General features: G+C 44.9%; 1 protein-coding gene across 3 annotated transcripts in view; it reads left to right on the top strand.

The window, feature by feature from the left end:
• Window positions 1-9,689: 9,689 nt before the first annotated feature.
• The window catches only part of IL2RG (interleukin 2 receptor subunit gamma), a 99,693-nt gene continuing 81,682 nt past the window's right edge, over window positions 9,690-27,700 (top strand). Inside the window, exons 1-2 of one of the 3 annotated variants that reach the window (XM_033946259.1) lie at window positions 9,690-9,744; window positions 20,020-20,184. In XM_033946259.1, coding sequence (XP_033802150.1) covers window positions 20,112-20,184 — 73 coding nt within the window. In that variant the 5' untranslated portion in view covers window positions 9,690-9,744; window positions 20,020-20,111. Of the gene's footprint in view, window positions 9,745-19,426; window positions 19,536-19,960; window positions 20,185-27,700 lie in introns of those variants that run through there. The other 2 variants (XM_033946258.1, XM_033946257.1) reach the window with 2 other exon arrangements.

Genomic DNA, 27,700 nt, shown 5'->3' on the forward strand with positions numbered 1-27,700 from the left:
CAGAACACCTCCTTAGTATTCTGTGCTGCCTTCGCCACTGCCAGCTCTTCCTTTCTCTGAATAATTCAGGCAGAATCAAACGCAATCAGCAACTTGCTACGGTGCACTACAAAGTCACCACACGTAACACTCAATATCACCATTTCCACACACCAACACTGCCACCAAACACTAACACTGATCACATGCCTAAGAACATAAGAATGGCTTTACTAGGGCAGACCAATGGTCCATCAAGCCCAATAGCCCGTTCTCACAGTGGCCAATCCAGGTCACTATGGACCAATGGTCCATAAAGCCAAAACCCAAGGTGTAACTACTTAACAGAGTAAAAAAAAAAATTGATTAAGCGGTATAAAATTTTTTTTAATAAACTTGAAACTTAACTATTCTCTGAGTGAAAAAATATTTCCTCCTATTGGTTTTAAAAGTATTTCCCTGTAACTTCATCGAGTGTCCCCTAATCTTTGTCATTTTTGACGGAGTGAAAAATTGATCCACTTGTACCCGTTCTACACCACTCAGGATTTTGTAGACTTCAATCCTATCTCCCTCAACCGTCTCTTTTCCAAGCTGAAAAGCCCTAACCTTTATAGTCTTTCCTCATAGGAGAGGAGTTGAGACCCTTTAACATCCTGGTCGCTCTTTTAACTTTTCTAGTGCCGCTATATCTTTCTTCAGATAAGGCAACCAGAAATGAACACAATACTCCAGGCACCTTAGAGTGATACAGAGGCATTATAACATTCTTAGTCTTGTTAACCATCCCTTTTTTAATAATTCTCCTAGCATCCTGTTTGCTTTTTTGGCAGAAGATTTCATCGTATTGTCTATGATGATACCCAGATCCTTTTCTTGGGTGCTAACCCCAAGATGTACCTTAGCATCCGGTAACTGATTTGGGTTATTCTTCCCAATGTGCATCACTTTGCATTTGCCCACATTAAATTTCATCTGCCACTTGGACGCCCAGTCTTCTAATTTCCTAAGGTCTGCCTGCACTTTTTCACAATCCGCATATGTTTTAACAACTTTAAACAGTTTAGTGTCATCTGCAAATTTAATCACCTCATTCATTGTTCCAATTTCCAGATCATTTATAAATAAGTTAAACAGCAACGGTCACAGTACAGATCCTTATGGCACTCCACTGTTTACTCTCCTCCACTGAGAAAAATTACCATTTAACCCTACCCTCTGTGTTATATTCGATAACCAAGTCCTAATCCACAACTGAACTTTGCCACGTATCCCATGACTCTAATTTTCTCAGGAGCCTCTCATGAGGAACTTTATCAAAAGCTTTCTGAAAATCTAGATACACTACATCAACCAGCTCACCTTTATCCAAGTCAAGCAAATTGGTGAGGCAAGATCTCCTTCATCTGAACTCATGCTGACTCTGTCTCATTAAATCATGTTTGTCTACCTGTTCCACAATTTTATTTTTTATAATTGTTTCTACCATTTTTCCTGGCACTGAAGTCAGGCTTAACGGTCTGTAATTTCCCGGATCTCCCCTAGAATCCTTTTAAAAAAATCGGCATAACATTGGCCACCCTCCAGTCTTCAGGTACTACAGACAATTTTAGTGATAGATTATAGATCACTAAGAGCAGATCTCCGAGAATCTCAGCGAGAAGGAGAATTAGAAGGCCTTGAGCATGCGCAGATGCATGCTCAAGGCCCGGCAGAGGCAGGAAGATCTTCAAGCGGCACCGGCGCATCCTGTGGGCTGCATGCCGGTACCAGATGGGGGGGGGGGAGGGGGGGTAAGTTCAAGTTGTTCAGGCATGGGGTGCCGGTTCGCGTGGTGGGGGGCCTTTGCGAGCGGGGAGGGGGAGCAGCGCCGCTGGTCTCAGGGGAGGTGGGAACATATCAAAGCGAGTTTCCATTATTTCGTATGGGGAAACTCGCTTTGATATACGAGTATTTTGGTTTACGAGCATGCTTCTGGAACGAATTATGCTCGTAAACCAAGGTTCCACTGTATTTATAAACGACCTGGAAATTGGTACGACAAGTGAGGTGATTAAATTTGCAGACGATATGAAGTTATTCAGATTAGTGAAGATGCAGGAGGATTGCGAATATCTGCAACATGACATAAACACGCTCGAGAAATGGGCCGCAACATGGCAAATGAGGTTTAATGTGGATAGGTGTAAGGTGATGCATGTCGGTAACAAAAATCTTATACACGAATACAGGATGGCCGGTGCAGTACTTGGAGAGGCCCCCAGGAAAGATAAGTCAATGAAGCCATCCGCGCAATGCCCGGCGGCAGCGAAAAGTGCTAACAGAATGCTGAGAATGATTAAGAAGAGGATCACAAATAGATCGCAGAAGGTATCTTGCCGCTGTACCAAGCCATGGTACACCCTCACCTGGAATACTGTGTCCAGCACTGGTCGCCGTACCTGAAGAAGGACACGGTACTACTCGAAAGGGTCCAGAGAAGAGCGACTAAGATGGTTAAGGGCTGGAGGAGTTGCCCTATAACGAAAGATTAGAGAAACTGGGCCTCTTCTCCCTTGAAAAGAGGAGACTGAGAGGGGACATGATCGAGACATTCAAGATACTGAAGGGAATAGACTTAGTAGATAAAGACAGGTTGTTCACCCTCGCCAAGGTAAGGAGAACAAGAGGGCACTCTCTAAAGTTAAAAGGGGATAGATTCCGTACAAATGTAAGGAAGTTCTTCTTCACCCAGAGAGTGGTAGAAAACTGGAACGCTCTTCTGGAGGCTGTTATAGGGGGGAAACACCCTCCAGGGAGTCAAGACAAAGTTAGACAAGTTCCTGCTGAACCAGAACGTACTCAGGTCAGGCTATAGTCTCAGTTAGGGAACTGGTCTTTGACCTAAGGGCCGCCGCGTGAGCAGACTGCTGGGCACGATGGACCTCAGGTCTGACCCGGCAGAGGCATTGCTTATGTATCTTATGTACTTCAAATTGTGATTTTTTCCTTGCAACTACAGTCTGCTGAGAAGACAGGGAAAATTTGAGTCTTTTACTCTGCCTTCCTCTTAAACCCTCCTGGCTTTCTTTCACCATTATTGGAACCTCTCTACTGGATCTCCCTAAATATCCTGTTTCAATAGTATCCTTCATGGATACCTCACACCGATACTTATCACACGCTAACACTGTTACCACTCACTAATACTATCTTGCCTGGTACTGAAGTCAGGCTTTCCAGATAAGTCCTAGAACTCTTTTTTCAAATTTAAAGTTCATAACACTACATATCTTCAAACAGAAATGCCAAGATATGGAAAATCAAAGAAAATTATATATAAGAAATCAAAAGTTGAAGAAATAAAAGTGATGAAAATAATAGGATAAATTAATTCAACTTTTAACAGCATAGACTTATTTTAATTCTTTTCTAAGCAATTATTTCTTAGTGAATCCAAAACCATAATCCTCACTTTAGAAAGTTAGCAAACACTCTGGCTTCAGTTCCAAAAAGACTTTGCATCTGAGTTGTGTAGCCTTGGCAACATCAGGAAATATCATTACTATTAGCAGCGGAGACAGGGTAATGATTGCTAAACTTCATTTAGCATTTTTAGGTCTAACCAGACGACAGATGGTAGTTTAACTAGTAGGTAAGAGGAGACATCATGGGGGACAAATGTCGAAACAACAAAAAGAGTTTGCATAGTTGAAAAGCAACCATTTGACCTCTTTGGGTTGAATATTTCTATCAAATTCTAGCCACAGGACTTGAATCTTAGGTGCAGATGGTAAAACGATCCCTAAGGCATTCCCTTTTAAGCCTTCTTCATTCAGATCCTTTCACCATTCTTTGAAGGCTCTAAAAGCCCTCTTTTGCTTCATCCTCGACCTCTGAAAAAATCATCTCAAATCCCATGACTCCATCTTTTCAAACGTTAGTCAGGATTCTTTGATCTTGTGCCTACTCTGCCATGATTTCTGCCACCTTGGCTTTTTCCTTTCAGCTGCCACTATGATTCTCCTCCATCCCTTTCCCACCACCAATACCAGTTCACTTGTATTGCAAGAATTTAATTTGATGGGGTGCTAGGGAGATTTACTGAGGGCTTGGTCATCATATCCCATGACCTCTTCTCCATTATGTCACATTTGAGAAAGAACCGAACCAAGGGCTGATAACATTCCTTCCTTCAGAGAACTCCATTTGTCACGTCCCACTCAATCGGTTTCTGGGTCTATACCGAGGGCACTCAGTTTATGCATGTTACCTATGGGGAAATGTGTCAAAGGTTTTGGTGCTCTTCCCCAGAACTATACAGATGGTTGTATATAAAAATGAAATTATAAATGAATGATTTAGAAACAGGGAAAACACATAGCCATGCTAACAAAACAACTGAAATGACAGGGTACAGAATGGTTTGTACTGCCCCTAATCACAACATGCAGGGCTGGTAGCCCAGCAGCAGGCACTAGCCAGTTCCCTCCTGGGCAAAAGCCTGCACTCAGTATCCCTAAACTAAACCTTAGGTTTATATACCGCACCATCTCCAAGGTTGTGGAGCTCGGCACGGTTTACAGGAGTTGTAATGAGAAAGGAACTACAAGGAAAGGGCTAGATGAGGATACAGAGGAAAGAAGGAAGTTGGAGGGCTAGGATGTTAAATAAGGAGGGAAGTGTTAGATTTTTGAGAATAACTAGGTTTTCAGATGTTTACAGAAGGGCTGGAGAGCACTCAGGTTCCGAAGGGGGGAGGTAAGGTTGTTCCAGAGCTCGGTGAGTCTGAAGTGGAGGGAAGTCACATTCCTGCACACAAGCCTCAAACTCTTATGATTTTAAAGTGTTTGAGGCTTAAGAATAACCAGGTTTTCAGATGTTTACAGAAGGGCTGGAGAGCACTCAGGTTCCGAAGGGGGGAGGTAAGGTTGTTCCAGAGCTCGGTGAGTCTGAAGTGGAGGGAAGTCACATTCCTGCACACAAGCCTCAAACTCTTATGATTTTAAAGTGTTTGAGGCTTGTGCAGATGAGGACAGAGCAATTCATTTAGACATGACCACTTACACCTGCTCTAAATGCAGTCTGACAGTATTCAGTAAAACATGCCCTGAAATAGATGGGCTCTCCTTGATCTGCTCTTGCCCCTCTGCAGTAACGCTCAGTTCTAGTACATAAGACCTGGGTCAGACTTGAGGTACATCATGCCCAGCAGTCCGCTCACGCGGCGTCCCCACAGGTCCAGGACCTGTACAGTAATCCTCTATCTATACCCCTCTATCCCCTTTTCCAGCAAAAAATTGTCCAATCCTTTCTTGAACCCCAATACCGTACTCTGTCCTATTACGGCCTCTGGAAGCGCATTCCGGGTGTCCACCACACGTTGGGTAAAGAAAAACTTCCTAGCATTCATTTTGAATCTGTCCCCTTTCAACTTCTCCGAATGCCCTCTTGTTCTTTTATTTTTTGAAAGTTTGAAGAATCTATCCCTCTCTACTCTCTCTATGCCCTTCATGATCTTGTAAGTCTATCATTTCCCCTCTAAGTCTCCTCTTCTCCAGGGAAAAAAGCCCCAGTTTCTCCAATCTCTCAGCATATGAAAGGTTTTCCATACCTTTTATCAGACGTGTCGCTCTCCTCTGAACTCTCTCGAGTATCGCCATATCCTTCTTAAGGTACGATGACCAATATTGGACATAGTACTCCAGATGTGGATGCACCATCGCCCGATACAGCGGCAGGATAACTTCTTTCGTTCTGGTTGTAATACCCTTCTTGATTATACCTAGCATTCTAATAGAATAACATAGGCCCAGATGCACTAAAGCCAGCAATCGTTGCTAAACCTGTTTTGTCAGCTTTAGCGATGATTGCATTTGCTGACCCAATGTAGAAAACGGCTTATCACATGGTTTTCTGCATGATCACTCATTCCCCGATCCGACCATGCAAATAAGCTCATTAATATTGAAATGTCGTGTGAACTAGTAGAGCGATTGATGCTCTAACATGACTTCCCGATGCACTAAAAAAAGGTGATCGCTTTTAGTGATCCAAAAAAAGCAACTGGTCAAGACTAGTCAGTTTAGCTCTTTTTTTTTTTTAATGGGCACAGATGTTATGCATATTACATATGCACAATATCTGCCACAAAAAAAAAAGCACATTCCCTGCCGATCACAGCCCTCTCCAACGCGTACAGTCCTCACCCCCCCCCCCCCCACCGACCAATTCCTCCCTTCGCGACAGCGAAAATGGAAGGAGGAATACCCACTTCCTTCTACTATGCTGAGCCCACCCACCATGAAAGAAAATTGGCAGGAGAGATGCCCACTCCTTCCTGCCACCGGATGCTCCCCCAAGCCCCCCGAACCCTCCCCCCACCCTGTACCTTTGTCCATTGGAAGGAGGAAAGAAGCATGGTTGCCCTTCTCTGTACCTTTTCTAATTCCGCTATATCTCTTTTGAGATACGGCGACCAGAATTGCACACAATATTTGAGGAACGGCTGTACTGTAGAGTGATACAAGGGCATTATAACATTTTCATCTTTGTTTTCCATTCCTTTCCTGATAATTCCTAACATTCTATTTGCTTTCTTAGCCGCCACTGCACATTGGGCTGAGGGTTTCAACATACCCTCAACAATGACACCAAATCCTTTTTCTGGGCAGTGATTCCTAACATAGAACCCAGCATCATATAGCTATAGTTTGGGTTCCTCTTTCCCACATGTATCACTTTGCACTTGCTCACATTAAACGTCATCTGCCATTTTGACGCCCAGTCTTCCATCTCACAAGGTCCTCTTGCAATTTTTCACAATCCACTTGAGATTTAACAACTTTATGTCATCAGCAAATTTAATTATCTCACTAGTTATTCCCATCTCTAGATCATTGATAAATATGTTAAAAAGCAGTGGACCCAGCACAGACCCCTGGGGAACCCCACTATTTACTCCAATAATACCTCTCTTAGAATTATTTATTCAGTAGAAACAGCAATGGGTGCTCCTTTCTATTAACCCATTGAGAATATTGACCATTTAAACCTACTCTCTGTTTTCTGTCTTTCAATCAGCTCCTATCCCATGACTTTCTAATTTCCTCAGAAGTCTTTCATGAGGTACTTTGTCCAAATACACAATATCAACCAGTTCACCTTTATCCACATGTTCATTCACTCCTTCATTGAAATGCAGATTGGTGAGGCAAGATTTCCCTTGACTAAATCCATGTTGGCGTTTTCTCATTAATCCATGCTTATGTATATGTTCTGTCATTTTGTTCTTTAATAGTCTCTACCATTTTGCCCGGCACTGACATCAGATTCACCAGTCTATAATTTCCCAAATCACCTCTGAAACCCTTTTTAAAAATCGGTGTCACCCTTTAGTCTTCTAGTACTATGCTGGATTGTAAAGATAAATTACAAATTACTAACAGTAGAGCATTTTTCAAGTCTATGAGCACTCTGATACATATACCATTTGGTCCAGGTGATTTGCTACTGTTCAGTTTGTCAGATTGACCCATTACATCATCCAGTCTAAGTGTAAGAGTTTCTCTGTTTATCAGAACCGAATACAATTTCTGGCACTGGTATCTCCCCATAATACAAAACTAATAACCAATACAACTTCCAGACAGAATGTATCCAAAATATATTTTTTCTTATATTTCTAACTGTTCAGGAAAAGGCCTCAGAATAGGAGCCTAAGCGCAGTCCTATCACAGACTGAAACTTCAGCGTAGTAGCTCCTTGCTCCAATCATTGGCCAAAAAACCTGAAAATTTCTTTAATTCACTTTAATTATTCTTTAATAAATATGTGTAACTTTTTAAGCTTTTTTTAAATTTTTCTTCAAATTATTCTAAATCTTGTGGATACACCTCTCTGATGGTTTGAGAGAGAATTTGACAACTGAATACTGAATACTTATCTCAGCGTTGTCATTGCCGATTCAAATATTGCCTGTTCACTGCCAATATGTTGCCGACGTGGCCAGCGTTTCGTGGACATAACATTCTGTCTACTTTTGATTATAAGAACATTTTGAACGGTAGCATTCTTATGTTAATATTGGATTATATATTTTAGATGCCTTAATGTCTCTGCCTCTGGCCCTGAAGCAGTGGACCGAATGTTATGTCCACGAAACGCTGGCCATGTCGGCAACATATTGGCAGTGAACAGGCAATATTTGAATCGGCAATGACAACGCTGAGATAAGTATTCAGTATTCAGTTGTCAAATTCTCTCTCAAACCATCAGAGAGGTGTATCCACAAGATTTAGAATAATTTGAAGAAAAATTTAAAAAAAGCTTAAAAAGTTACACATATTTATTAAAGAATAATTAAAGTGAATTAAAGAAATTTTCAGGTTTTTTGGCCAATGATTGGAGCAAGGAGCTGCTACGCTGAAGTTTCAGTCTGTGATAGGACTGCGCTTAGGCTCCTATTCTGAGGCCTTTTCCTGAACAGTTAGAAATATAAGAAAAAATATATTTTGGATACATTCTGTCTGGAAGTGGTATTGGTTATCAGTTTTGTATAGTGTGTTTTGAACTACTTCGGGTGAATATATCTTGGAACCGGTATCTCCCCCACATCTTCCTCAGTGAAGACCAAGGCAAAGAATTCATTTAATCTCTCCACTATGGCCTTGTCTTCCCTGAGAGCCCCTTTTATCCCTCAGTCGTCTAACAGTCCAACTAATTTTCTTCCCAGCTTCTTGCTTTTAATATACCTAAAAAAGTTTTTACTGTGTGTTTTTGCTTCCAGCGCTATCTTCTTTTTCAGATCTCTCTTTGCCTTCCTTATTAGCGCCCTTCATTTATCTTGACATTTCTTGTGTTGTTTACAATTATTTCCAGCCAGATCCCTCTTCCACTTTCTGAAGGATTCTCTTTTAGCTCTAATAGCTTCCTTCACCTCACTTGTTAACCGTGCTGGCTGCTGTTTGGTCTTCTTTCCTCCTTTTTTAACACATGGAATATATCTATTCTGGGCTTCCAGGATGGAATTTTTAAATTACATCCACGCCTGATATATAAGTACTGCTGCTTGGAGTTTTTTTTGTTTTTAATTACTGAATTCCTAATCCAGTTGTTCATAGAGAACACTCCAGGCAAGGGACACCATAATACAATGAAATAATATTTCTTTGCCACTGAGGTTTGTCATTACTACTACTCTTTAACATTTTTATAGTACTGATAAGCATATGCAGCGCTGTATATTTAAGAGACGATGCTTGCTCAGTAGGGAGAACAAGGGGGCACTCTCTCAAGTTGAAAGGGGATAGATTCCGTACAAACGTAAGGAAGTTCTTCTTCACCCAGAGAGTGGTAGAAAGCTGGAACATTCTTCCAGAGGCTGTTATAGGGGAAAACACCCTCCAAGGATTCAAGACAAGTTTCTGTTGAACAAGAACGTGCGCTGGTAGGGCTAGTCTCAGTTAGGGTCCGCGTGAGCGGACTACTGGGCATGATGGACCACTGGTCTGACTCAGCAGTGGCAATTCTTATGTTCTTATGTAACTTAGAATCTAAATTAAAATTATTACTTGTGTCTATCTGGGTGGACTTACTGTGGATTAATGATTCTCTTCCATTTTCTCTTTCTCCTCAGTCCACAGTATCCCTCCTGTTTGTTCTTTCAGTATAACACAAACCTGGGACCTCCATATTACATCTTGGTTGATAACAACTTTATCAACTTCTAAATTAAAGCAAAGCTAGATTTGGTGCAATCAATGATGGACTGTCTTTATACAAAGTGTAAGTGTCTGTACACATATGACATTTTAGTCACAAGACAAAGAAAAAATTGTACTCAGATTTATGGATATGACATTTTATGATGTTAGTCTTTTGTGACTTGCTCTAATTCACCGTGTGGTTCACCGTATGGTTCAAAAAGCCAAAAGAGAGTATGAAGAGAGGCTAGCCAGGGAAGCACGAAATTTCAAACTGTTCTTTAGATATGTTAAAGGGAAGCAGCCGGCTAGGGAGGAGGTGGGACCGCTGGACGAAGGAGACAGGAAGGGCGTGGTGAAGGAGGAGAAAGAAGTAGCCTAACCCTAACCCTAACCCTAAAGTGTTCTTTTCGTCCATATTTACAAATGAAGACACATCCAACATACCGGAATCCGATCAATTCTTCAATGGAGATCAAGCAGAAAAATTAACATCCATGGAAGTGAGCCTTGAAGATGTACGCAGGCAGATTGAAAAATTAAAAACTGACAAATCCCCGGGTCCGGATGGAATCCATCCAAGGGTTCTGAAGGAACTAAAGGAGGAAATAGTGGAACTACTGCAGCAAATTTACAATCTATCCCTGAAAACGGGCGTGATCCCGGAGGAGTGGAAGATAGCCAACGTTACACCTATCTTTAAAAAGGGATCAAGAGGAGACCTGGGAAACTACAGACTGGTGAGTCTGACCTCTGTTCCGGGGAAAATGGCGGAAGCACTGATAAAAGAAAACATCGATGATCATTTTGAAAGAAACGAACTTCTGATAACCAGCCAACATGGTTTCTGCAAGGGGAGATCGTGCCTAACGAACTTATTGCACTTCTTCTAAGGAATTAACAAACGGATGGACAGAGGAGACCCCATAGACATCATATATCTAGATTTCCAAAAAGCTTTTGACAAGGTGCCCCATGAATGCCTACTCCGGAAACTGAAGAATCATGGGGTGGAAGGAGACGTACATAGATGAATCGAAAACTGGTTGGTGGGTAGGATACAGAGGGTAGGAGTAAAGGGCCACTACTCGGACTGGAGGAGGGTCATGAGTGGTGTCCCGCAGGGCTCGGTGCTCAGGCCGCTGCTATTTAATATATTCATAAATGATCTAGAAACAGGGATGAAGTGCGAAATAATAAAATTTGCAGACGACACCAAACTATTTAGTGGAGCTCGGACTAAAGAGGACTGCGAAGAATTGCAAAGAGACTTGAACAAACTAGGGGAAAGGGCGACGAGATGGCAGATGAAGTTCAACATTGAGAAATGTAAAGTATTACATGTGGGAAACAGAAATACGAGGTACAACTATACGATGGGAGGGATGTTATTAAATGAGAGTACCCAAGAAAGGGACTTGGGGGTAATGGTGGACATGACAATGAAACCGACGGCACAGTGCGCAGCGGCCACTAAGAAGGCAAACAGAATGCTAGGCATAATCAAGAAGGGTATTACAACCAGAACGAAATAAGTTATCCTGCCATTGTATCGGGCGATGGTGCGTCCGCATCTGGAGTACTGCGTCCAATATTGGTCCCTGTACCTTAAGAAGGACATGGCATTACTCGAGAGGGTACAGAGGAGAGCAACGCGTCTGATAAAGGGGATGGAAAACCTTTCATATGCTGAGAGATTGGAGAAATTGGGATTCTTTTCCCTGGAGAAGAGGAGACTTAGAGGGGATATGATAGAGACTTACAAGATCATGAAGGGCATTGAGAGTAGAGAGGGACAGATTCTTCAAACTTTCGAAAAGTAAGAGAATAAGAGGGCATTCGGAAAAGTTGAAAAGGGACAGATTCAAAACAAATGCTAGGAAGTTTTTCTTTACCCAACGTGTGGTGGACACCTGGAATGCGCTTCCAGAGGGCGTAATAGGGCAGAGTACGGTACTGGGGTTCAAGAAAGGATTGGACAATTTCCTGCTGGAAAAAGGAATAAAGGGGTATAGATAGAGGATTACTGCACAGATCCTGGACCTGTTGGGCCGCCGCGTGAGCGGGCTGCTGGGCACGATGGACCTCAGGTCTGACCTAGTGGTGACATTGCTTATGTTCTTATGTTCATTTTGATAAATCACTAGAATGAAAGTCATTGTTCCTGACACAGATTGTGCTAACATAATGCAAAGTACATCAAATGGCCAAACAGTTGGGTCTCATGTTGCACCTTACAAGGCCATTGGAGTAGTACTAAAAGAACCTCAGACTCTACATGACATTGGAAATTAGTTAATATTTTACCAGGTTACCTGCTCCCTCATTTTTCTTTGAGTCACTTCAATAAGAATACACGGAGAGTACATCTGTTTACATATCTTTCCATAAAATCCTGTCATTACAAGTGGTTCCTTGAGAGAACTTTCTTATTTCAGGCCGCCAAGTTGAATACATGGCTTGGCAAAATTATGTTAGAAGCTTCCTCCTATTTAGATTTTAGAAAATTGCTAAAGACACAACTATTCGATAGGTAGGTATCATAATGTTTCTCTGCTTTTTTAACATGTCTAAACTTTATTCATTTTACTTATACGTTTGTATTTTACCTTGATGTATTTATTGGAATTGCATGTACTATTTTCCTGCTGTGAGCCGCTTAGAACTTTCCCGGTATGGCGGTATATAAATAAATAATAATTATTATTATACTTTTGGCCTTTGCAGCTGCACCTTTAAGTTTCTTTTTTTACCATTCTCCTCATGTTATCATAGTCTCCTTTTTTAAAGTTAAGTGCTGTTGTATTGGGTTTCCTGTGTAAATTTATTCCATGGATTATATCAAATCAGATCATGTTATGATCACTGTTATCAAGCGGCCCCAGCACCATTACCTCCCTCACCAATTCATGTGCCCACAAAGAACTAGATCTAGAATTGCTCTACCTCTTTTCAGTTTCTGAACCAGCTGCTCCATAAAGCAGGCCTTGATTTCAGCAAGGAATTTTATCTCCCTAGCATGCCCTGATGATACATTTGCCCAGTCAATATCGCGGTAGTTGAAATCACTCATTATTACTGTGTTACCCAGTTTGCTAGTATCCCTAATTTCTGACAACATTTCAGCATTTGTCTGTTCATCCTGGTCAGGCATACGGTGGTACACTCTTATTACTATCCTTTTCCCTCTTACACAACATACCTTAACCCATCAGGCTATATGCTGGAAACGAAGACGGGAAACTGACGGGGTTGACGATCAGTCTAGAAGAGGTATGCAGGCAGATTGATAGGCTTAAGAGCGATAAATCCCCGGGACCGGATGCCATCCATCCGAGGGTCATCAAGGAACTAAAAGGGACTATAGCTGAACTGCTTCAACTAATAGCCAATCTGTCAATCAAACCAGGAAAGATTCCGGAAGACTGGAAGGTGGCGAATGTTACGCCGATCTTCAAAAAAGGTTTGAGGGGAGATCCGGTAAACTACAGACCGGTGAGTCTGACCTCAGTACCGTGAAAGATGGTAGAAGCACTGATAAAGGACTGCATCATTGATCACCTTGACGGACACGATCTGATGAGGACCAGCCAGCACGGCTTCAGCAAAGGCAGATCATGTTTGATGAACTTGCTGCACTTCTTTGAGGGAGTAAACAGGCAGATAGACAAGGGTGACCCGGTCGACATTGTTTTATTTGGATTTTCAGAAGGTGTTGGACAAGGTTCCGCATGAACAACTACTTCGGAAAATTGTGAGCCATGGAATCGAGGGTGAAATACTCACGTGGATTAAAAATTGACTAGCGGATAGAAACAGAAAGTGGGAGTAAATGGACAATACTCGGACTGGAAAAGCTTCACCAGTGGGGTGCCGTAGGGCTTGGTGATTGGACTTGTGCTCTTCAACATTTTTATAAATGATCTGGACATTGGTACGATGAGTGAGGTAATTAAATTTGCGGACGATACGAAGTTATTCAGAGTAGTGAAGACACAGGTGGATTGCAAAGATCTGCAACGTGACATAATCAAGCTTGAGAAATGGGCATCAACATGGCAAATGAAGTTCAATGTGGATAAGTGTAAAGTGACGTATGTCAGTAACAAAAATCTCATGCACGAATAAAGGATGTCCAGGGCGGTACTTGGAGAGACCTCCCAGGAAAGAGACCTGGGAGTTCTGATCGACAAATCAATGAAACCGTCCACGCAATGCGCGGCGGCGACAAAAAGGGCGAATAGAATGCTAGGAATGATTAAGAATGGGATCATGAACAGATCGGAGAAGGTTATCATGCCAATGTACCAGGCCATGGTGCGCCCTCACCTGAGTACTGCGTCCAGCATTGGTCGCCGTACATGAAGAAAGGGTCCAGAGAAGAGTGACTAAAATGGTTAAGGGGCTGGAGGAATTGCTGTACAGTGAGAGATTGGAGAAACTTGGCCTCTTCTCCCTTGAAAAGAGGAGACTGAGAGGGGACATGATCAAAACATTCAAAATACTGAAGGGAATAAATTTAGTAGATAAAGACAGGTTGTTCACTCTCTCCAAGGTAGGGAGAACAAGATGGCACGCTCTAAAATTAAAAGGGGATAGACTCCATACAAACATAAGGGAGTTCTTCTTCACCCAGAGAGTGGTAGAAAACTGGAACACTCTTTCGGAGTCTGTTATAGGGGAAAACACCCTCCAGGGATTCAAGACAAAGTTGGATAAGTTCTCTTCAATATATTTATCAATGACCTGGAAAAGGAGGCAAAGTGCGAGGTTATAAAATTTGCAGATGATACCAAACTGTGCGGCAGTTAGGTCCAGGGAGGAGTGTGAGGACCTGCAAAGGGACCTGGACAAGCTGGAAGACTGGGCAAACAAATGGCAAATGTGCTTTAATGTGGAAAAATGCAAGGTCATGCATATAGGGAAAAAGAACCCGTTGTTCAACTACAAATTGGGGGGGGGGGCATTGTTGGGAGACAGCAGACTTGAGAGAGACTTGGGTGTGCTGGTGGATGCATCACTGAAGCCATCTGCACAGTGCGCAGCAGCCTCGAAAAAAGCCAACAGGATGCTGGGCATCATAAAGAGGGGCATAACAACCAGGACGCGGGAAGTCATCATGCAATGGCATTGTATCGAGCGATGGTGCGTCCACATCTGGAATACTGCGTTCAGTATTGGTCGCCACACCTCAAGAAGGACATGGCAGTACTTGAGAGAGTCCAAAGGAGAGCAACGAAACTGGTAAAAGGGCTGTCAATCAGAACTGGTCAGATACCAGACGACTGGAGGAAAGCGAACGTCACGCCAATTTTCAAAAAAGGATCGAGAGGAGAACCGGGCAACTATAGACCTGTGAGTCTTACATCTGTCCCTGGCAAGATGATTGAATCACTGATCAAGGATAGCATAGTTCAGCACTTGGACACACATGACTTGATGAAACCCAGTCAACATGGATTCAGGAAAGGGAAATCGTGTTTGACGAATTTACTCCAATTCTTTGAGACCGTGAACGAGCAAATTGATAGTGGAAAGCCGGTGGACATAATATACTTGGACTTCCAGAAAGCATTTGACAAAGTTCCACACAAAAGACTTCTTAGGAAACTACAAAGCCATGGCATAGAGGGAGATATACAAAGATGGATAGGCAAATGGCTGGAAAACAGGAAGCAGAGAGTGGGCATAAATGGGAAGTTCTCCGACTGGAGAAAGTGACTAGTGGTGTACCCCAAGGCTCGGTACTTGGGCCGATCCTTTTTAATATTTATATCAATGACCTGGAAAACGGAACATCCAGTGAGGTCATCAAGTTTGCAGACGACACAAAACTCTGCCGGGCAATCAGATCGCAGGAGGACAGTGAGGAACTCCAGAGCGATTTGTGTCAGTTAGAAAAATGGGCGGAGAAATGGCAGATGAAGTTCAACGTGGAGAAATGCAAGGTAATGCATTTAGGCAGTAAAAATAAGGAATACGAGTACAGAATGTCAGGTGCAACTCTGGGAAAAAGTGAACAGGAAAGGGATCTGGGTGTACTGATAGATAGGACCCTGAAGCCGTCGGCACAATGCGCGGCAGCGGCAAATAAGGCAAATAGAATGTTGGGCATGATAAAGAAAGGAATCTCGAGTAGATCGGAGAAAGTTATAATGCCGCTTTATAGGGCAATGGTCAGACCCCACTTGGAATACTGCATCCAACATTGGTCTCCCTACTTAAAGAAGGATATAAAACTGCTGGAGAGGGTGCAGAGACGAGCAACTAAACTAGTGAAGGGTATGGAGAAACTGGAATATGAGGATCGACTTAAAACACTGGGATTGTTCTCCCTTGAGAAAAGGAGACTACGTGGGGATATGATCGAAACCTTCAAAATACTGAAAGGAATCGACAAAATAGAGCAGAAAAAACTATTTACATTGTCCAATTTGACACGGACAAGAGGACATGAAATGAAGCTAAGGGGGGGCAAGTTCAGGACTAATATCAGGAAGTTCTGCTTCACACAGAGAGTGGTTGACATCTGGAATACTCTCCCAGGGGAGATTATTACGGAATCGACAGTCCTAGGTTTCAAAAGCAAACTAGATGCATATCTCCTTGAGAGAGGCATATAAAGATATGGTTGGCTATAAAATAAGCCAGGTGTATACCTAGCAGGGCCTCTGCGTGTGCGGATCGCCGGACTTGATGGACCGAAGGTCTGATCCGGAGATGGCGCTTCTTATGTTCTTATGTTCTTAACACTGCCCATAGGCCGAGAGGTTGGATAGGCTGGGGCTCTTCTCTCTGGAAAAAAGGAGGCTCAGGGGAGATATGATAGAGACCTTCAAGATCATGAGGGGCATAGAGAGGGTGGATAGGAACAGATTCTTCAAACTAAAGGGGACAACAAGTACGAGGGGGCATTCGGAGAAACTGAAGGGAGATAGGTTCAAAACAAATGCAAGGAAGTATTTTTTCACCCAAAGGGTCGTGGACACTTGGAATGCGCTACCGGAGGAAGTGATCAGGCAGAGTACGGTACAGGGATTCAAACAGGGATTGGACGGATTCCTGAGGGATAAAGGGATCGTGGGATACTGAGAGAGGTGCTGGGATGTAACACAGGTATAGAAAGCTAACCAGGTAATAAGTATAGAAACCCAACAGGTCGTGCATGTGCAAGACCGGAGGGTTAGGACTACGATGGGAAGACAGGACTTCAATGAGAAACCAAGGTGGCAAGGGAGCCCCTTCTGGTGATTCAGACAGGTCATGACCTGTTTGGGCCGCCGCGGGAGCGGACTGCCGGACAGGATGGACCTATGGTCTGACCCGGCGGAGGCACTGCTTATGTTCTTATGTTCTTATGTTCCTGCTAAATCGGAACATATGCAGGTGAGGCTGGATTCATTTAGAGCACTGGAATTTGACCAAAGGGCCACCGTGTGAGCGGACTGCTGGGCACGATGGACCACTGGCCTGATCCAGGAGCGGCAATTCTTATGTTCTTATGTTCTACCCATAGGGATTCCAATGTGTGTTTCTGCTCCTGTAGGATTTTCAGTCCTTCTGATTCAAGGCCCTCCTTAACACATCTCCACCAATTCAATCCACCCTATCACTATGATATAACTTGTACCCTGGTATGACAGTGTCCCATTGGTTTTCTACCTTCCAGTCATATCTTGTTGCAAATTCATTCCAATCGGGATTCAGGAAATTCCACAGCACTGAAACCGTCCCTCTCGACATCATCAATGACTGATGGAAACCCATGGATAAGGGTAACGATGTCCTTCTGGTGCTACTAGATCTCAGCGTGGCGTTTGACACTATTAACCATCCTCTCCTGATTACTCAGCTCTCTGAAATTGATATCCAAGTCACTGTGGTACAATGGTTCGCCTCCTTCCTAAATAATAGATCCCAAAGCGTACTGCTCAACGATGTGCTATCGAAACCAAAACCAATCAAAAACAGTGTTCCACCGGGGACTCTACTATTCCCCCTATTATTCAATGTCTACATCATACCTGTCCTAGACATAGCCCGCAAATACCAAATACAGATTAATTCCTTCGCTGATGACATCCAACTAGACCTAACACTAGGAGAAACTCGTGATACCTAGATCACAAAACTCCTAAACTGACTCTTGGAAATTAAAAACTGGATGTCCATCAACAAATTACAACTAAACACCTCCAAAATGGAACTCCTTTGGATCTGCAAAGAATACTGTAACTACACCCGTCTCTCACTATGCTGCAAAAGACCAAGTGCGCAGCCTAGAAATACTCCTTGACTCCAACCTATCATTCGCCAACCATATCTCTCAGGTGGTATCTACCTCATTTTACTACCTGCAACAACTCTGAAAAATAAGGAACTACTTTTTTGAATCTGACTTCACCCGGCTACTCTATGCCTTAGTCCTCTCCCGCATGGACCACTGTAATGTGGTCTCATGGTAAAGAACATACGACGTCTCCAGCATGTACAAAATGTGGCAGTCAGATTTCTATAAAACCTCCATACTTGCAACTTGTCTCCCAGGCTCTATTGCGGGCTCATTGGCTTCCTGGAGCCAAACGTGTCTTCAAGGGCGTTCAAATCCTTACACAACATAGTACCAAGCTATATAACAACCAAGCTTCCTCCATACGTGCCTAACACCCTCTTCACCCAGGATGAATTGCACCTCTAAATGCCCCCTGGTTGTGCCCTTCAACTGCAAACTGCTAAACAACGTTTCTACTCCCACTTCATACCAACCCACTGGAATCAACTTCCCCCACAGCTTAGATCCCTTGAAGGACTCCTCAACTTGTTGTCTCCACAAAGGCTGGCGTGCAGACAACAAATGTAGGGTTACCAAACATCCAGGAAAACCCAGACATGTCCTCATTTTTTTAGGACTGCCCAGGTGCCCAGACGAGGTGAACCTGTTGCTGCCAGCCTGCCCCAGAAGCCACCTCTCTGCAGCAACTTGAAAAGAAGCAGCTTCTGGGGTAGGCTGGTGGCAGTAGACTCATCTCATTGCTGCTGCCAGAAGATTCAATTACAGCAGCCAGGCCTGGGGAAGAGGTAGGTGGGGGAATTGGGAGCTAAAGAGGTCATGAGGGGAAGCAGCATCAGAGGAGGGAAGGGATGGAGCTCGAGAAACAGCATGGATGGAGGGAGGAGGGCTGGAGAAGCATTATGAAAAGGAAAGAGTGCTGGAGAAAAGAGCATGGAGTAGGATAGTGCTGGATGGGAAGGGAGAAACAGAAACAGCAGAAGAGGAGTTTGGAAGGAGAAAGGGGTACCTGCAGGGGGTTGGAAGGAGAGAGAGAGAAAGAAAGAAGCACCCATAGGAGAGGGGGGTTGGAAGGTGAGAAAGAGAGAAGTACCTGTGGATGAGGAGGGTTGGAGGAAGGAAGAGAGAAGCACTAAAAGGGTACAGAGGATGGGAAGGGACACCAAGGAAATGGGTGGAGTCATGTGTCCTCTTTTTTGTTTGCACAAATATGGTAACCCTAAACAAATGGAACTCTACACACACACCTGTTCAGTTAGCCATCTTGATTTTCTTTTAGACAGCAGAACATGAAACATGAATGAAAACTTTTGCAAGGCACTGAACATAAAGTTTACTGTTTGAAAATGTGATGTTTAGTAATATGTTTTTACAGGTTTATTCTGTAAGAACTGGTCTTCAGCTGATTATCATTGCTGAGTTTAATTAAGATAATCTAAGGGGGCTGAATAGGAACCTGAAGGATAGATGAGCAGTCACAAGGCTGGAGGTTCTCCTAGAGTGCTGTTTATTGGGATTTATTAATCGCCTTTTCATGAAGAGATTCACCCAAAGCAGTTTACAGTACATTGAACGGTGATCAGGTATTCTTAAGTATTTCCCTATCTGACTCAGCAGGGTCACAATGTAACTGTGGGCTGGGACAATGGAGGGTTAAGTGACTTGGCCAGAGTCAGAGAGCACAGACTGGGATCAAACTCACAACCTCAGGGTGCTGAGGCAGCAGCTTTAACCACTAGGCCATGCTAAGTTTGGCCCCTCATGCAGATGGGATAACTTCTCATCTCCAGTGTCAGTGTGTGTTTCAGGAAGCCCAGCCGAGACTCACTGATTTGGTTGTAACATTATGTTCTGAGAAATTAGAGGCTGCAGTGCTTGTAGTCTTGTGTCAAAGTCACATCTAGACTATGGGGGATGGTATTGGTACAGGAAGTGATTGTGGGAGTGAGTCACGAACACAGAAATGTTACACTGATACGGTGCTTTCCAGTTTGTGGTGCGGGCAGGACAGGAGCCTTCAGTGTCAGGATTTCCTGTTTATAACCAACTGCTCTCTTTTACTTTCAGACAAGAGTCCAGGAAGAGCTGAGCAAGGATAAGCAGCGTGGTACCAGATTTGAACTCGGACTCGTACCTGGAGAACTGACTAATCTTCCAAGATGGCATCATCTTGCTTCATTCTACTCTCCATCCTTTGCTGTCCCATTATTGCTCCTTCCCCAACACAGCAAGGTGAGGCAGTAATTCATTCAGCCCTAGTTACCCTGGCACTGCCCCAGCACCCTTCCATCCTCTGCCATCCTATCACTGCTCGTACCTCAGCAAGGTGGAACAAAAATGTATCTCCTCCCTCTTCCTCTTCATCACTGCCTCTGCTCCAGTTCTCCATGTCTGATTCCTCTCCATTACTGTCTCTGCCCTGGTGCTCCATCTTCTCCTTCCTCTCCTTTTGCCTTACTTCTCCTCTTCAGAACTGTCCAGGCTCCAATTCTCCATCTCCTTCTCTCCATCACTGCCTCTGCTCCAATGCTCCGTCTCCTTCCTCTTCTCTATCACTGCCTAAACCCCAGTTTGTCATCTCCTTCTTCTTCCTCTCCATCACTGCCTCTGCCCCAGTGCTCCATCTTCTCCTTTCTCTCTCCCCCTCTCCAGCACATTCTTGGCCCTGGTACATGCAGATGCCATAGAAAGCTCTGATTTCCTCTTTCTGTGTGTGTGTCCAGGAGTACAGGAATTAAAAATTGGGACTAAAATTTATTTTGATGTTGGATGTACTGCTTATGGGGAAAGTTTAAGATTCACGCCTATAATAGTAAATACATGATGGAGAGAGACATTGGAGGTGATTGTTGAAGGCTGGCATGGCATTTACACCTGGAAATATCCAAATACGTTGTGTTACTTTAAAAAACATGGATTCCAAGGCATATGTTAGTGTCAGCTATTATTTTATATATGTATTTGTACTGTTATATGTTAATTTATTGCAAACTGCCATGATAGACATCTGTTAAAATGGCCTTCTAGTGCATTCTTCCATAAATAATATCAAACAATTGCTCATTTGGGCCTGGGGTTTGAGGGGATGGCTGTGCTTCCTCTCTGGTGTTTAAACTCTCTTCAGAAATTTTCTATTATGTTACTTAGCTTCTTAACTGGCTGTTGCTGGATATCTCATTGTATAAAATCCCAATAAACTTGAAACTAGATGGCTCAGGATAGGAGGAGGTTGATATCTCTGCAGGGAACATTTGAGTTGTATCTGTATCTTCCCAGAGTTTAATCGAAGTAATGCAGAGTAATGCATTTGGGGATTAATAATAGAAAGGAACCGTATGTGCTGGGAAGAGAGAAGCTGATATGCACGGATGGGGAGAGGGACCTTGGGGTGATAGTGTCCGAAGATCTAAAGGCGAAAAAACAGTGTGACAAGGCAGTGGCTGCTGCCAGAAGGATGCTGGGCTGTATAAAGAGAGGCGTAGTCAGTAGAAGGAAGAAGGTGTTGATGCCCCTGTACAGGTCATTGGTAAGGCCCCACTTGGAGTATTGTGTTCAATTTTGGAGACCATATCTGGCGAAGGACGTAAGAAGACTTGAGGCGGTCCAGAGGAGGGCGACGAAAATGATAGGAGGCTTGCGCCAGAAGACGTATGAGGAGAGACTGGAAGCCCTGAATATGTATACCCTAGAGGAAAGGAGAGACAGGGGAGATATGATTCAGACGTTCAAATACTTGAAGGGTATTAACGTAGAACAAAATCTTTTCCAGAGGAAGGAAAATGGTAAAACAAAAGGACATAATTTGAGGTTGAGGGGTGGGAGATTCAAGAGTAATGTTAGGAAATTCTACTTTATGGAGAGGGTGGTGGATGCCTGGAATGCGCTCCCGAGAGAGGTGGTGGAGGTTAAAACTGTGACTGAGTTCAAAGATGAACACAGAGGATTTAGAATCAGAAAATAATATTAAATGTTGAACTAAGGCCAGTACTGGGCAGACTTGTACGGTCTGTGTCTGTATATGGCCGTTTGGTGGAGGATGGGCTGGGGAGGGCTTCAATGGCTGGGAGGGTGTAGATGGGCTGGAGTAAGTCTTAACAGAGATTACGGCAGTTGGAACCCAAGCACAGTTCAGGGTAAAGCTTTGGATTCTTGCCCAGAAATAGCTAAGAAGAAAAAATTAAAAAATTTAAATTGAATCAGGTTGGGCAGACTGGATGGACCATTCGGGTCTTTATCTGCCGTCATCTACTATGTTACTATGTAATTATCTCCTAATGTTAATCTGCTTGCTGTGTGGTCGTGGCGGTATCTCTCCAGCAGTCTTTCTAGGTGTGTCCTATTTCACTGGCATTCAGACCTCACAGAGTTGTATTGTGGATCTAAGAGTATCTCTGGGGTATAACTGAAGTATGATGAAGATGTACTTATATCTCCTCAGGGTATGACTGAAATGTATCCAGATGTCTTTAGAGTACAACTGAGGTATGCCTGTACCTCTTCAGGCACTCTAGGGAGATGAGGATACAAACATACCTCTGTCATACCCCCCCGGAGAGACAAACATACACTAATACTTCCATAAGGTATAACTGATGTATATTCATAACAGGTTAAATTCAATTCAGTGAAAGTGGGTAATAAATAATAATGCATGAACCAACTCCACTACTTTTAATTGAGAGCACTATCACCACGGAAGAAAAACCCTTAGGTTCTATTGCGGGCAGAGCAGAATGCTCAAACCTCCACCTCCCACATCATTGGCAAAAAACTTCCGTAGGTGATGTGTAGTGCCACAACCCGTGTCGGTGCAGGACTAAAACAACTACTCTAACTAACGTACTGAGTGTTAATGAAATATAGTCAACGTTTCACGGTAAAGACCGTTTCTTCAGGGCTTATGGATTTTCACTTGTCCAATACGTTTTATCTAAAAGAATAAATAAATAAATGCAATTTGTGCCTAATTCAATCACCATAAGTTGTGTTAAAACTATTATTATAAACTAGTCTTTAAGCCCGTTACATTAACGGGTGCTAGAATAGATGTGTCTGTCTGTCTGTGTTTCTTTATCTCTCTCTCCTTGGCCGCTGTCTGTGTCCTTCTGTCTCCCCCCACCCCAAGCAAATCTGTCTGGCCCCAGCACACACTTCCCCCCAAAGAAACCCCCTTTCCCTCTCCCTAACTGTCTCTCCATGGCCCTCTTCTGTTTTCCCCCCCCAGAGCAAAGCTGTCTGTCCCCAGCACACCTCCCCCCCAAAGTAGCCCCCTTTCCCTCTCCCTATCTCTCCATGATCCCTTCTGTCTCCCCCAACACACCCCTCCCCCCAAAGCAGTCCCCTTTCCCTTTCCCTGTCTCTCCATGGCCCCTTCTGTCTTCCCCCCCTGAGCAAAGCTGTTTGCCCCAAGCACACCCCTCCCCCCAAAGCAGCCCCCTTTCCCTCTCCCTATCTCTCCATGGCCCCTTCTGTCTCCCCCCAGCACACCCCTCCCCCCAAAGCATTCCCCTTTCCCTCTCCCCCTGGTCCCCTGTATTGATCCCCTTCTTACCCTCCCTCCATCCCGGCGTCTTCTGGCCTGCTCCTCTTCAAAGCAGCCTGCGATCATGGTGGCCGGCTTTAGCGAACCTTGCAGGCCGCTCTCCAACTCGGTGCGTCAGAGGGAACATGCTACTGAGATTGGAGAGCGGCCTGCAAGGTTCTTTAAAGCCGGCCACGATCGCAGGCTGCTCTGAAGAGGAGGATCATCAGCGGTGGCAGCAGCAGCGGCAGCGGTGAGCGAGGGCGGGAGGTGTGTTCCCTGCCGAGGATGCGGGCAGGGAGAGAGCTTGCCTGCGCTTCCGGTTGGTGAGTGAGGGTGGGAGGAGGGGAGTGGCCAGAATGTTCCCTGCCGCTGGGTTCTAAAATGGAACACGGCCACGGATCACACACCACAGCAGCAGGGATCACGCTGTTTTAACAGCGCATGTGCCGATAAGCTTTTATTATATAGGATGTACTCACGAGTTGCTTGCGTTTGTACTCCCGCTTCCTGGTTTAAAGAGAGCTCAACCAATTGAAATTCACCACTACGTGCATGGTGAACGTGGTTTCTCTTCTTTAATTGGCTGACTCAGCTCTGGTTCACGGGGATTGGTTATCTCTGAGGGAACAGCTTACTGCACAACCTAACACAAAATCTGACGCTGACAAAGTTAACTAATAGAAATAATACCAATCAATGCTTTTGTTCAAACCTGTTGGAACGACAGATCCAAGCTCATAGATCCATCGTTGTTCTTTTTGTTGTAAATTTAACTGTCTATTGCCACCATGAATATCTTGTGCTACTTGTTCAAGTCCATAACACCGGAGTTCAAAGAAATCGTGATTCTGCTCTAAGCACTATTGGTGCTTGTATATCCTTACGCTTCAGTACACTCCTATGTTCATTTAACCAAATTCTTAATTGTCTTTATCGTTTGACCAAAATATATCTTGGAACAAGGACAGACTAGACAGTACACCATATACTCTGATGCACAGGTTGTTGTATGTTTGAATGCATATATTTTGTGATTAATCGGATGAATAAATTCAGTAGAAGTGGCCATAATGGCACAATTCATGCACTTACCACACGCTGTATGTTTTGGCTGTGTATGCTTGTTGTTTTTATATAATAAAGCAGGACTTAACTGTTCTTTTAAATTCACACCCCTTTTAGAAACATAGAAACATAGAAAGATGACGGCAGAAAAGGGCCACAGCCCATCAAGTCTGCCCACCCCACTTACCTACCCCATTAAGTCTGAATGCTGATGTCCTAGTTCCTTAACTCTCGTAGGGATCCCACGTGGATGTCCCATTTATTCTTAAAGTCGAGCACGCTGGTGGCCTTGACCACCTGCACTGGAAGTCTGTTCCAGTGATCTACCACCCTTTCTGTGAAAAAATACTTCCTGGTGTCACCATTAAATTTCCCTCCTCTGAATTTGAGCGGGTGCCCCCTTGTGACCAAGGGTCCCTTGGGAAAGAATAAGTCGTTTTCCACTTTGACACGACCTGTGATGTACTTAAACGTCTCAATCATGTCACCCCTTTCCCTACGCTCCTCTAGAGTGTAGAGCTGCAACTTGCCCAGTCTTTCTTCGTATGAGAGACCCTTGAGTCCGGAGACCATCCTAGTGGCCATCCGCTGGACCGACTCAGCCCGAAGCACATCTTTACAGTAATGTGGCCTCCAGAATTGCACACAGTATTCCAGGTGAAGTCTCACCATGGTTCTGTAGAGTGGCATTATGACTTCAGGTTTGCGGCTAATGAAACTTCTTTTGATGCATCCCATCATTTGCCTTGCCTTAGATGAGGCCTTCTCAACTTGTTTGGCAGCCTTCATGTCTGCACTGATGATTACTCCTAAGTCCCATTCTTCTGAAGTCTTAGCCAGTGTTTCTCCATTCAAGGTATAAGTTCTGCATGGATTTCTGGTACCAAGATGCATGACCTGGGGGTCACGTGATGACGCTGAGCTGAGCGGCGGCTCCTTGCTCGTGCTCTGACCCTCTCGCGCTTGAAACCCCGCTATTAAAAGCCTTTCAGCCTGGATCCTCTCACTCCTTAGGTGCAGGTTAGAGCGGACCGCTGAGGGGAGCTAACGGCTGCATCGGCGGCTCCTTGCTACAATTCTTGGGCAAGTTATGCCCGTTAAGACCCCGCGGCCGATTCGGGCTCAGCGTGCGCACGGAGCTCCCAAGATGGCGTCCGGAGATGCGACCCCGCCGCGAGTGTTCCTGCAGGACGACGCGGTTAAAGAACTGACCCGGACCATCTCAGCGGCGATAGACGAGCGGCTCTCTAAGCTCCAGGCAACGGTGGAGGATGTGAGGGATTGCCTGGAGCGTCATGGTCAACATCTCCAGAACGCGGAATCCCGCATAACAGCCCAGGAGGACCGCTCTGGAGAGATGGAGACGCAGGTTAGGGCCCTGCAGGCCCAGTGCGCGACCCTCCATGAGCGGCTGGAAGACCAGGAGAACCGCGGCCGCCGCAACAACATCAGACTGGTGGGCCTGGCTGAAAATATCCGAGATGCTGAACTGCGCGAGTTAGTGGAGAGGTGGCTGCCTGGCGCGGTGGGTTTTACCCCTGAGGGATCGCGCACCTTGGTGGAGAGGGTGCATCGTCTGGGCCAGCGCCGTGAGGGCGCGGGCAGGCCCCGACCTGTCATCGCCAGGTATCTGAATTTTGCTGATAAGGCCCAGGTCATGGCTCTGTACAGGAAAAAGGGCGCGCTGGAGCGTGAGGGCGTTAAGATTCTACTCTTCAATGACTATTCCGCGGAGGTGGCTGCCCGCCGGCGTGCCCTGGCGCCTCATTGCACCGAGCTCCGCAATAGAGGCCTACGCTTCGTGGTGCAATACCCTGCACGGGTCCGGGTGTTTGAAGCCGGGGGACCGAAGACTTGCGAGGATGTGGAGGCGTTACAGGCTTATATCAGATCTTTGGCGCCTGTACCTCCGGACCCATGAGCAGCACTGCTTTGCTTTGCTGCCCTAAGACTATCTGTGGCCTCTGCATATCTGGTACCTGAATCGGGGGCCTGACAGTCTTGAGCCTTTGCCTTGTGCTTCGCTTATGGAGAGACTCCGGGGACTAAACTGGTTCCCCACTCTACCGAGTTCCTGGCTGTCCTGCTGGATGCTTTAGGGGTGTGCTACCCTGCTGTACCTGACGCTACCCCAGCTTTACCACCTGCTTTGGACATGCCTATCCGGATGCCTGGACTAGGTTGCTGCATTCTCATTTTCCACGCAGGGATCCTGGACTCTGGACTTTGAGTGTCTGGTATTTTCCTATATGCCCCTTGTTTTCTTTCCTGTTTTGTTTGGCTTCCTTGTCGCCCTTGGACATGTTTGTGGGGGGTGGTTTTGTTACTGGGGGTGGGGTGGATTTTCGAGGTTCTATGGGTTTTTTTGCGTGAGGGGGTTGGGGGGGCTTTCAGAAATATGTTTTTAGTTTGGGGGGGATGGTCGGGATGTTGGATGGGTGGGGGTGGGAGTGGCGGGAGGAAGACTGGAAGGGGCTTGGTATGTATGGTGAGTTGGGGACTGTTTGTGTGGGGTGCGCTTGGGTGTGTATGTTTGTGTGCTGTGGATACGGGGCAGGGAGACGGGGTTTGGTTGTGGGGGGGGTGATTCCCTAGTTCGGTGGGGGGTAGGGGGCTTCATCGCTTGTACTTGGGGGTTTAGCTGGGAGACCCTCGGGGAATTTGGGCTGCTTCGTTGGGACGGTGCATTGGTGCTGGGTTCTTCCCACGGCTATGGCTGACTTGGTGTGTCTTACGCTGAATGTGGCAGGCATCAACTCGCCGGTAAAGCGCACGAAGGTTCTGTCGTTCTTGAAGAAGGAAAAGGTCTCTGTGGCTTTTCTACAAGAGACTCACCTCACGGCATGCGAACATCAGAAGTTGCAGCGTGATTGGGTGGGGGAAGTAGTGGCGTCCTCTTACTCATCTAGACAGAGGGGGGTGGCTATCCTCATACATAAGGCGGTGGTAGCGGTCACACACAGAGCTATCCGGGACCCTCAGGGCCGCTTTATCATCTGGGTGGGGACTTTGAATGGCAGGCCTGTGGTACTCTGTAATGTTTACGCTCCAAATGTCTACACTCCCTCTTTCTTCTCTACTCTAGTGGCCCACTTGATAGCATTACCGACTTACGAACTTCTGGTGGGAGGGGACTTCAATATCACCAGCGACCCTTCT

The sequence above is a fragment of the Geotrypetes seraphini genome, chromosome 5, assembly GCF_902459505.1.
Source record: "Geotrypetes seraphini chromosome 5, aGeoSer1.1, whole genome shotgun sequence".
Classification (NCBI taxonomy): domain Eukaryota; kingdom Metazoa; phylum Chordata; class Amphibia; order Gymnophiona; family Dermophiidae; genus Geotrypetes; species Geotrypetes seraphini.